Here is an 11,797-nt window from a genome sequence, read left to right on the forward strand (position 1 = left end):
GGACTCTCAGCTACATCCATTCTGCCTTCTTCCTCTCATCCCCACCATCCAGGATCTCCACCTACTTTGCAAAGGCAGAGAAACACCGTGGCAGGGAAAGTTCCAATGTGTCTGTGTGTGAAAGTTCCAATGTGTCGGACAGGATCTTTCCTGCCGAACCCCGCTATGCTGCTGGCTCTGCCCCTCTTACCAGTTTGGCTGAAGGGTTCAGTGTTGTCAGACTTCTGTGTAGTTCAATTTTCTGTGGTTTGGCTGCGTTTTTATTGCTAAAACTTTGTTGTTATTAAACTTGGTTGTGTGAGAAGGGGAAGTGCTTCCACCTACGCCTCAGTCTTGGTGGAAGTCCGTATACTCAGTTATTTTTTATCAGTGAGGCTCTCATGAAGGTCTTTCCTTTTCAGCCTCCTTCTCAGAGCAGCAGTGACTTCTCTGTTCCTCAGACTGTAGATCAGAGGATTCAGCATGGGATTGAAAAGGCTGTGAAAGAGGAGGAGGTATTTCTTCTGCTCCTGGGGGTCCCCATGTTGGGGTCCAAGATACATGATAATGGCTGTGCCGTAAAAGAGTCCCACCACACAGAGATGGGACGAGCAGGTGGAGAAAGCTTTCTGGCGTCCCTCTGCTGACTGGATCTTCAGGACAGCATGCAGAATGTGACTGTAGGAGACCACAACTGCAGACACTGGTCCCACGAGCACCCACACTCCCCCAGCCACAACCATAACCTTGTTAATGTGGGTATCTGCACAGGCGAGTTTGAGAACAGCTAGAAGCTCACAGAAGAAGTGATTCACTTTCTGGGGCCCACAGAAAGGCAATGGTAATAGCATCACCAAATGTACTAGGGCTGGGAGGACTCCTACAGTCCAGGATGTCACTGCCAGGGTGATGCAGACTCTCCAGCTCATGATGGTAGAATACCGAAGGGGCAGGCAGATGGCCACATACCTGTCATAGGACATCACCACCAGGAGAAGACATTCGGTGGCAGCAAAAATCAAGAAGAGGAAGGTCTGAATTATGCAGCCAGCAAAGGAGATGGGCTGGGCTGGGCTCAGGAGGTTGACCAGCATCTGGGGCACTGTGTTGCAGGCATAGGCTATGTCCACAGTGGCCAGGTTGGAGAGGAAGAAGTACATGGGGGTGTGCAGTCGGGGGTCCAGTGAGATGAGCCCCAGCATGACGCCGTTGCCCAGCAGGGTGAAGGCATAGAACACGGAGAAGAGCCCAAACAGGAGCATCCGCATCCTTGGGCTGAGTGGAAATCCCACTAGGAGGAACTCTGTGACAGAAGTCTGGTTGCCCCCCATTTTCCTGGGAGAAAACAAGAGAGAGAGCTCAGCACCTCTGAGTCCCTGAGAGACGTGTTTAACATGGTAGACCTGTGTGTGTCATCGTTTCTTCCCTCAGAAAGCATCCTCAGTGACACTTCTGTCCTATTCGTCAGTTACTAAGTGAATCCTATGCACTGCAAATGACACAGAAGGAATTTTTTCTACCTTGATAAATTAAATACCAGTGTTCTGTTACACTGCTCAGCAACTCTTACCTTCATTTCCAAAGTTCCACCTCAGTTCCTAACATGTTAACACACCTGCTCTGGACACTTTTAGAGTGGGCACTTTCCTCAGTCAGCACAACTGCTTCAGAGGCCTTCCTGAGAGGAGTCCCGACCCCCAATGCACACACAGCCACCGTGGGGAGGGGGCTGTGGGCCTGCATCTGCGCACACACACATATGAGGGTGGGAGAAAGGACCGGGAGCCTGTGGGAGTTCCTCCTATCAGGGGATCTCACAGATTTGTGCCTTCATTAGATGACTTACTGGTCAGCCTTGTAATTTTCACTGGCAGCATCATCTTGAGTTAAGTTTAGAATATGGCAGGCAGACTGCCACAACTTTAGCTAGGTTTAAGGGAGAGAAGTTTGTCTTTTCACTTTTGTACCCACATTCTACTCTTATCATGGTGTTTCATGGTGAGATATTACCCATAACACACTTGTCCCTATATGAATATTCATACTCTATGCCTTTAAGTGTAGATAAACTACATGGTATATATATATAGTTACATACATAGTTATGTGCACACACATATACTTGTACTATTATTATGTGCAAGTGTGCACAGTATTTGTTACTTTCTATATTATTTTCTACTCTATTTCACTAGTAAAATGCTGGTTGAATGATTTCTTGATGGGTCATGGTCTGGGATTTAATACTACTGATCAATAGCCAAGGCTAGAGCTAAAGCTCTAACTATATATTCATATCCTTAGAACCTTTAACACATTTTATAGCTTAACTCTAACAAGAAAATATTATTCATCACAAATCTCTACTTTGTGGGTTTTATCAATCTTCAGAAAAGAACCTGTCCCAGGATGGGAATTCCCAGGTTTCACATGTAACTATTAAACCACTGCTTCTGTTTCCCTCTCTGTCTGACTCCATATCCTTTTTCAGTCCAGCATCCATCTGAATTGAACTAAAATAAGAACCTCAGAAAAACACAGGATTTGGATCCTATATCAATTCTCCATTCAAGTTTTCTCAAAAGTTAATATTTGCAAGGTTTGATAAGCAACAGTGTGAAGGTTTTGCCCTGCTTCAAAGGAAGAATCAGAATTCACAGCAGAAACACTGGGGGATAATTGTATTGTAGTCCAAGAAATAACATCATAACAGTTGGGATCAGCTTTGTAAAGAAAGCTGGTTGTTTTAGTAAGACCAAGCTTTATGTCAGTGAGTGCTTTAACTCAGAGATTTGGATCCCTATGTTATCAGAGAAGGCTACCAAGAAAAATGCTCAGGTCTCTTCCAACTATAGGATTCATTGGCCCTAAATGTATAGAAAAGTGTTAGCTGATTTCATTTCAGCTTTGTTGCCTCATTTGGGGTGAATGAAGACAGCAGTGGTATTTCTAAAATGTCCTGTGGTGAAGGACACAATAAACTAAAGCAGAAGGACCAGTGACTGTCACCTCATCTTCCTCCTCTCTGCTGAAGTAGCTAAAACACAAAACAAAAACCTACAAGCATTTACTGAACATATTCCATGTTCATCCACACGTCTTGACTGAGGACAGATAAGAAAACTCCTATCTGCTGGTATATAGAACCTGCTTGGAGTGACAGGTCTGTTAAAAGGACTCAAAAGATGATAATTTTCACATTCAATAACTCACCAAGTGAAAGTTCACTTCCAAAAATAAAACTTTCAAGACACTCTTCTGTAACAAACTCCTTTTGTGGTCATTATGTCATGAAAACATGACTGAGTTCCATGGCACAATGGAAACACTTGAAATCAACTCTTTCAAATAGCTAATATATGTTCTCATTTAAACAAGAAATTTTATACTAAATGTATCAAAGTAAAGGATCCATATTAGGTGTCTCTAAACTAGATGGTGACTTAAATGATCCTATTAGCTGAGTCTATAATTAGCAAACACCTGGCACTGACAGACAATAACTATTTCATTCTGCACTGTGATTCTTCATCACAGCCTGTCTGAAATTGAATAGTGAACAAAGACTGGACAACATATGAAACTTACCACAGACTTACAGCTAAAACTGAGAAGACCAGCTGAATGTGACCTGGGTTGAGCAAAAGCACACTAATATAAGAAAAAAGTATCTCTGAGTTAGTGTTGAAATTGCTGTCTCATAAGCATCTCTTTGGAGAAAAGGTGCCCGAACCAAAACAGACGATTTACTGTCTTCTCCACTCCACCACCTCTCAATATACTTCTAAGGTTTTGCTATAGGGAGGGATAAAGACCCACCAGGAACACTGCCATCAGCTCCATTCCGGGGAAAAGGGACTCTCCAGGGACTAATTTCTGGTGTTCTTGACAGGGACACTTGTGACAAGACACTGGCTATGATGGTTCCTTCACTCACTGTGGGGTGCATATTAATCCATTTGAAAGCTCTAGAATGATTTCTGGGACTCCCTCACACATTACAATGACCACACACCTTGCGTTCATTATGGCTCAAGAACTCAATTTCCCCACTTACTAACCCTCCAAATAGAGTAGGTAGTACACAGGGCAGATGGGGCCCATAGGTTTTTCCACCCTCAGTCTTGGCTGAGTTTTATCTCACAATTGACCTCAACATGTATCCTCTGTATTTCTCTTTGAAAAAGATGGGAACCCAACAGGGAGCAGAAACACTGCTGGTGCTGTACAATAGTAGAGAGAATTTCATACAACACAGTGTTTACAAGGATAGTGGGGAACCACAGCAGTAAACACAGAGCTCTCAGATGAACAAACAGAAGTGTGTGAAGCTGCCATCCCTAGGGTTCAAGGGCACAGAGCAGAAGCAGGGTGATTAGATTCCAGAAGTTCAGGGGAGTCAGGGTTCGCACTTGACACTATGAGGAGAAGGGGTGCCCCAGTGGCACTGTGGCCCCAGCAGGGAATGACGAGGCTGGCTCTGGGAAGCTGAGTAACTAAGGCTGGGCAGGACGCCTCTGCTGCCACTACCAAGAGCTGTTGGGCAAGGCTGACAAGAAAGGCAGGCAGACAAGGAGCAAGGTCCTTTTCCCTGCTCCAGGCTCCCAGTCTGCTTTAGAGATTCCTACCTACACAACATAAGCAATGGGAAGCCACTGAAATCAATAATCTGCCCTGGCTGGTGTGATTCACTAGGTTTAGCATTGTCTCTAAACGGAAAGGTCCTGGGTTTGGTGCCTGATCAGGGCACATACTGTATTTAGGTTGAAGGTTTGGTCCCAGTCAACACACATACATGCTGTGTATGTGTGTGTGTGTGTGTGTGTGTGTGTGTGTATATGTATATAATTTGTATGTAAGAGGGCACTGCATATGGTATTTTCTCATAGTGGGTTTGAATGCACAGGAAGAGGAGAACCTTTTGTTCTGCTATTCTGTTAGTCATTAACCAGTTTATATATAATGATGTATAGGTACCAGAGCACTGTGTATGGTATTTTCCTCATAGTGGGTTTGAATGCACAGGAAGAGGAGAATTTGGAGCTGAAGCACCTACTGCCTGAGGTGGGTTCCTAGAGTGATGAGTCACAGAGGCCCCTCTGTCCATACCAGGAGGACAGGACACAGGGGAGCTCAGTAGACTTCTTGACCAGAGGGCTTTATACTCTAACCACCTAAAGCCCACCCATTCCCCAGACAAATACCTGTGGAGTCCAGGGAACAAATTACCAAGTGTCTTCCCAACATTCCATGTCTTCCCTACTGAGCAGAACAAACCTGCCCTTCTGTTCCCCACTCCAGCTTTGTTATCTGAGGGTGTGAGTGCATGTGAGTGTGTGAGTGACTGTGTCTATGGTACTAGTAGAGAAGTGAGAACTCAGGAGAAATGTCAGGGTGGTTCTACTCAGCAGGATCTTGGCATGAAAATGTAACAGGTAGACAAGTCAGATGGTACAGGATGTGTCACAGCACAATCTCACAGTCCCTAAGTATCTGGATTCTGAGCAGCTGATCTGTTGTGGAACCCACCTCCATACCCACGAGGAGAATGGTTTAAGCTTCATGATGTGGTGTGTGTGGCCCCCATAGAGCTTGTTAAGGTGAGCACCTCAAAGGACTGGTTCCTCCCAAGGGAATGAATTATCTTTGTGTGCTGAAAAGTTCTATTTTTACTGGGAACCCATGGAGATTGAAGCCTATTTTCTTATATTTAGGGCCCTTTAAGTGACTTCAAGGACACTGAATTTGCTATCCTGAGGTTGGATTCAGTGGGCACTGCTGTTCACATTCACCTGCAATAGTAAAGACTGATCTTGAACATGCAGTTTAGGAAGAGGCCTGGCGTGAGAGATTAATTCATGTCTAGGATGATATAAAATACGTTAAGTCACTGGGAGTGATGACGTCCTATAGAAAATGCTTGTTCGGGGGAGATGCACAAAACCTCAGTAAAATTTAGAAGAGTATGGCATAACAGTCAACGGCGAGTCCAGAAAATACAGGCAATAAAAGAAACAAATAAAGACTTCAACATAAACAAAATGAAACATAAAAATCACGTGATCATATCAACAGATGTGGAAAAACATTTGATAATGTACAGTACCCATATATGATAAAAACACCCAGCATAGAGGGAATAGAGGGAGCATACCTCAACATAATAAAGGCCATATACAAGAAATCTATAGCCTACACCACACTCAATCGGCAAAATCTAAAAGCTTTTTTCCTAAGATCAACAACAAACAAAGGTGTCCACTTTCACCACTGTTATTCAACATAGTATCACAAGTTCAAGACACAGTAATCAGATAACAAGAAGAAATAACAGGCATCCAAATTAAAAAGGAGGAACTAAAACTGCCATTGTTTGCAGATCACGTGATAGTGTACATAAAACATCTGATAAGATCCACCCAAAACTACTTGACCTAATAAGTCAATTTGCAAAATAGCAGCATGCAAAGTTGATATTCAGATTAAAAGCATTTTTTGTCAACCAAAAATGAAATATCAGAAACAGAAACTAGGAAAAAAATTTCTTTGACTATAGCCACAAGAAAAACAAAGTACATAGGAATAAACTGAACCAAGGAGGTAAAGGACCTATACTCAGAAAACTACACAACACTGAAGAAAGAAATTAAGGAAGATACAAATAAATGGAAGCACATGTGGTGTTCATGGATTGGAAGAATTCACATCATTAAAATGTCCACACTAACTAAAGCAAGCTGTAGATTCAATGCAATCTCTATTAGCATACCAATGACATGTTTCACAGATTTAGAACAAATATTTAAAAATATATATGGAATGAAAACAACCCCAAAGAGTCTCAGCAATTCACAATACCTCATATCAAACTATATTACAAGGCCACTGTAGTCAAAAAAGTTTGCATTGGCATAAGAAGAGATACATAAATCAATGAAAGAGAAGAGAGAGCTCACAAATAAACCCATGTCTCTCTGGTCAACAATATTTGACAAAGGGAGCAGGAGCATAAAATGAAGTGAAAATAGCCTCTTCAACAAATAGCGTTGGGAGAACTGGAATGTTACATGCAAAACAAAACAAAACAAAAAAGATATTAGACCATTAACATAAACCATTGACCAGAATTAACTCAAAATGGACCAAACGCTGAAAATATAAGCTGTAACATCATTAAAGTCCTAGAGAAATGCAAAGGCAAAAAAAAATAATTCACATGTCCATGCAGCAATATATTTGATGATATATTCTTCTAGCCAAGGGAAATAAAGGAAAGAGTAAACAAATGGGACTACATCAAATTAAAAAGCTTCAAAAGCTTCCACATAGCTACAGGAAACATCATCAAAATGAAAAGGAAACAAACCATATGGGAACACATATTTGTCACTGACACCTGAGACAAGGGTTTGAGCTCCAAAATATATAAAGAACTCACAGGACTCACCACCAGGAAGGCAAACAATCCTATTAAAAAAATGGGCAAAGGACCTGAACAGACACTTCTCCAAGGAGAACAAACAGAGGGCCAATAGTCATATGAAAGGATATTAAACATCACTACCAGAGAAATGCAAATTATAACCTCTAGGAGATACCTCCTCACACCATTCTGAATGGCCATCATTAACAAATCAACAAATTGAAAGTCCTGGTGAAGATGTGGTGAAAAGGGAACTCTAGTGCACTGTTGGTGGGAATGCACTCCCTGCAGAAAACATATAAAATTTCTTCAAACAATTAAAAATGGAACTGTCTTTTGATCCAATGATTCCACTACTGGAATCACACCCTTTGAGGCATGAAGCACCAATAGAAAAGAACTTATGCACCCCTATGTCATAGCAGTGTTATTTGCAATACCCAAGTGCTGGAAACAGCCTGCTGCCCATCAGTAATGAGTGGGTCAAAAAATTGTGCATCATTTATACAATGGAATACTATGAAACAGAAAGAAAGAACAAACTCCTACCTTTTATGACAACATGGATGAAACCGACGAGTATTATGCTAAGTGAAATAAGCCAGGCAGTGAAAAGCAGATACCATGTGATCTTACTTCCAAACAAGCAAATAGAACAGGAGGCATGGAAACAAGGAATAGACTGACAGTGACCTCAGGGGAAGTTGATGGGGGCAATAAGGAGGGAAAAAGGGGAAAGGTCAAGGAACAAGTATAAATGACTCATGGACATGCACAACAGGGTGGGGATTGACTGTGGGAGCAACAGGGGTAAACTAAGACAAGTCAAACAGAACACCATTAAAAAAAGACTTCAAATAACTGTAATTTATGTTAAAAGGGAAAACAATGTTATAAAGAATGAAAAATAAAATATTTCAATGGAGTATTACAATCTACAAGAAAACAATTATTCATTTTGAAATGACAATATATAATGACTTCAGTTAAGAAAACATCAAATACAACACATGGCTATGCCCAACACAAAGCAGGACCAATGAACTCAAATGAAAATTAAGAGAAAAGTATCGAATGCAGACATAAAATGAAAAACTGGATTTGAGTCAGAAAGATGTCTTTGAAAGTGCTAAAAAGTGTTCTAACATATACTCAAGAAGAAAGGAAAATTAAAGAACAACTTTTGAGGATGTTATTTCTGATAATTTCCCAGCTGTGATGAAAGATATGCTCCCATGAGCACAGAAATCTCAGCAAATCACAGGTAGGACACATTTACATACAACACCATGATCCTACAATATTATAGTGACATTGCTGAAAACCAATGATAAAGTAAATATTCTCAAAACTCAGAAAAAATACTTTTTACTTTTATTTTTTATTTAATTATTGTCCAACTACAGTTTTCTGTCTTTTACTCCCACCCCAGCCTACTCTCTCCAGTGCTCCCCACCTCCCTTCCATTTCCACCCCCCCAGTTGCTGTCCATGTGTCCATTGAGACATGTGTCCATGGCAGGCAGATTGCTACAATTTTATCTGGATTTAGGGAGAGAAATTTCTCTTTTGACTTTTGGACCCACAGACATTCTACTCTCATCATGCTGTTTCATGAACAGATATTACCCATCACACACTTATCCATATATGAATATTCATACTCTATGCCTGTATATGTGGATAAAATATATGTTATACATACAGTGGCACACACATATATGCACTCACATGTACTTGAATTATTATGTGCATATATGTACCGCATGAATAACATGCATATAAAGTATATATTATGTGAATATAATGCTTATTATATTCTTAACCCTCTAAGAACATTTATATTCTATGCCTGCATGAGTGTGGATAATGTATGTTATGTATGTAGTTACACACACACATATATATTCACACACATGCACTTGAACCCTTATTATGTGGAGGACTAGTTGTTATTTGCTGTATTATTTTCTATTCTACTTCACTAGTAAAATGCTGGTTGAATGATTTCTTGATGGGTCATGATTTGGGATTTAAAATTACTGATCAATAGCCAAGGCTGGAGCAAAAGCTTTAACTATATACTCATATCCTTAGAACCTTTAACATATTTTATAGCATAACTCTAACAAGAAAACATTATTCATCATGAATCTTTACTTTCTGTGGTTTATCAATCTTTAGGAAAGGACTTGTTCCAGGGTGGGAATTCTGAGGTTTCACTTGTAACTATTAAACCACTGCTTCTGTTTCTTTGTCTGTCTGACTCCATATCCTTCCTCAGTCCAGCATCCATGTGAATTTCACTAAAATAAGAATCTCACAAAAACTCATAATTTTGGTCCCATATCAATTCTCCATTAATATCCTAATAAGTTAATATTTTCAAGGTTTGATAAGTAAAAGTGTGAAGGTTTCACCCTGCTTTAAAGGAAGAATCAGAATTCACAGCAGAAACCCTGGCAGATGATTTTATCTTAGTCCAAAAAATAACACCATAAAAGTGGGAATCACCTTCATGAAGAAAGCTGTTTGTTTTAGTTGGAATGAGCTTTATGTCAGTGAGTGCTTCAACTCAAAGATTTGGATCCCTATGTTACCAAAGAAGTGGAGCCAGAAAAATACTGAAGTCTCTTCCAAGCATAGGATTCATTGGCCCTAAGTGTATAGAAAACTGTTAGCCATTTTTGTTTCAGTTTGTTCAGAATGAAGACAGCAGTGCTATCTCTAAAATGTCCTGTGATGAAGGACACAATAAAGTAAAGCAGAAGGACAAGGAGTGTCATCTCATCTTTCTCCTATCTGCTGCAAGTAGCTAAAACACAAAACAAAAATCCACACACATTTACTAAATATATTCAATGTTCATCCACACATCTTGGCTGAGGACATACAAGACAACTCCTATCTGCTGGTGTGTGGAACCTGCTTGGAGTGACAGTTCTGTTAAAAGGACTCAGAAAATGATAATTCTCATATTCAAATAACTCACCAAATGGAAGTTCACTTTCAAAAACAAAATCTTCAGGACACTCTTCTGTAACAAACTCCTATTGTGGTTAATGTCGTCCATTATGTTGTGAAAACATGACTGAGTTCCATGGGACAATGGAAATATTCGAAAGCAACTCTCTCAAACAGCTAATATGATTTAAACAAGAAATTTTATACTAAATGTATCAATGTAAATGATGCCCACTAGGTGTCTCTAAAAGACCCAGTGACTTAAATGATCCTATTAGCTAAGTCTGTACACAGCAAACACCTGACACTGATAGACAATAACAATTCTGTTCTGCATTGTGATTCTTCATCACAGCCTGTCTGAAATTAAATAGTGAACAAACACTGGACAACATAATTAACTTACCAGAGACTTATAGCTAAAATGGAGAAGACCAGCTCAATATGACCTGGGAAGAGCAAAAATACACTAATATAGAGAAAATTATCTGTGAGTTAGTGTTGAAGTTGCCATCTCACAAGCATCTCTTAGGAGAAAAGGTGCCCAAACAAGAACAGATGATTTATTCTCTGCTCCACTCCACCACCTCTCAATATACTTCTGAGTGTTTGGTGTAGGGAGGGATAAAGACCCACCAGGGAAAGTGCCATCAGCTCTCTTCCAGGGGAAAGGGGCTCTCCAGGGACTAATCTCTGGTGTTGTCCACAGGGACACCTGTGGCAAGACGGTGGCTTGATGATTCCTTCACTCACTGTGGGGTCCATGTTCATCCATTTAGAAGCTCTAGAATGATTTCTTGGACTCCCTCACACATTACAATGACCACACACCTTGCATTCATTATAGCTCAAGAACTCAATTTCCCCACCTACTAACCCTCCAAATAGAGTAGGTGGTACACAGGGCAGCTGAGGCCAATAGGTTTTTCCCATCCTCTAGGTTAGGCTGAGTTTTATCTCACACCTGACCTCAACATGTACCCTCTGTATTTATTCATCAAGTCACCACAAGGAACACAATTCATAAAGTAAGACCAGAAACTGGAGACCAGCTAGCAGGACCTGTAGAAGGGGTCAGGAAGAGGAGAAGGCATCCCAAGGGAACTTGTGAAATCTTGTTTGGTAGGACTTAACTGCAGTGCCAAAAGGGAAGGAAAACTCTTACCAGGAACCAGTCTCTATCCTATCACCTCCAGAGACTGAGTCAAGGGGGAAAGAGACAGGTTTTCTCTCAGATTCTAACTACTACTGTTTCCTCTGCTTCCTGAAATGGAACTGACCCCCTTTTACAATTTTGGAGGGGAATGCAAATGAGGTAATCTGGTGGTGCCTTGGTGATTTACATTTCTCTTTTATTCTCTTATCTACCTCTGTCCTTACACTGGAATACAAAATTGGTGGAAGATCATTTCCCAAAGTTATTTCAATGTAC

The 11,797-nt window shown here is 40.6% G+C and overlaps 1 protein-coding gene across 1 annotated transcript; it reads right to left on the reverse strand.

The window, feature by feature from the left end:
* Positions 1 to 356: 356 nt before the first annotated feature.
* Positions 357 to 3,593, reverse strand: LOC119052943 (olfactory receptor 13-like). Its single transcript, XM_053656612.1, has 2 exons — positions 3,568 to 3,593; positions 357 to 1,314 (listed from the first exon to the last, which is right to left on the reverse strand). Exon 2 carries the CDS (start codon positions 1,308 to 1,310, stop codon positions 357 to 359), a length of 954 nt encoding a protein of 317 aa, XP_053512587.1. The 5' UTR covers positions 1,311 to 1,314; positions 3,568 to 3,593.
* Positions 3,594 to 11,797: the final 8,204 nt, after the last annotated feature.

Source organism: Artibeus jamaicensis, unplaced genomic scaffold (genome assembly GCF_021234435.1).
Source record: "Artibeus jamaicensis isolate MK-2021 breed Jamaican fruit bat unplaced genomic scaffold, CSHL_Jam_final scaffold_2172, whole genome shotgun sequence".
Taxonomy (NCBI): Eukaryota; Metazoa; Chordata; class Mammalia; order Chiroptera; family Phyllostomidae; genus Artibeus; species Artibeus jamaicensis.

What these genes read in the sequence shown, in the direction of transcription:
- LOC119052943 (XM_053656612.1), bottom strand. Translation starts at nt 1,310, where the DNA reads ATGGGGGGCAACCAGACTTCTGTCACAGAGTTCCTCCTAGTGGGATTT.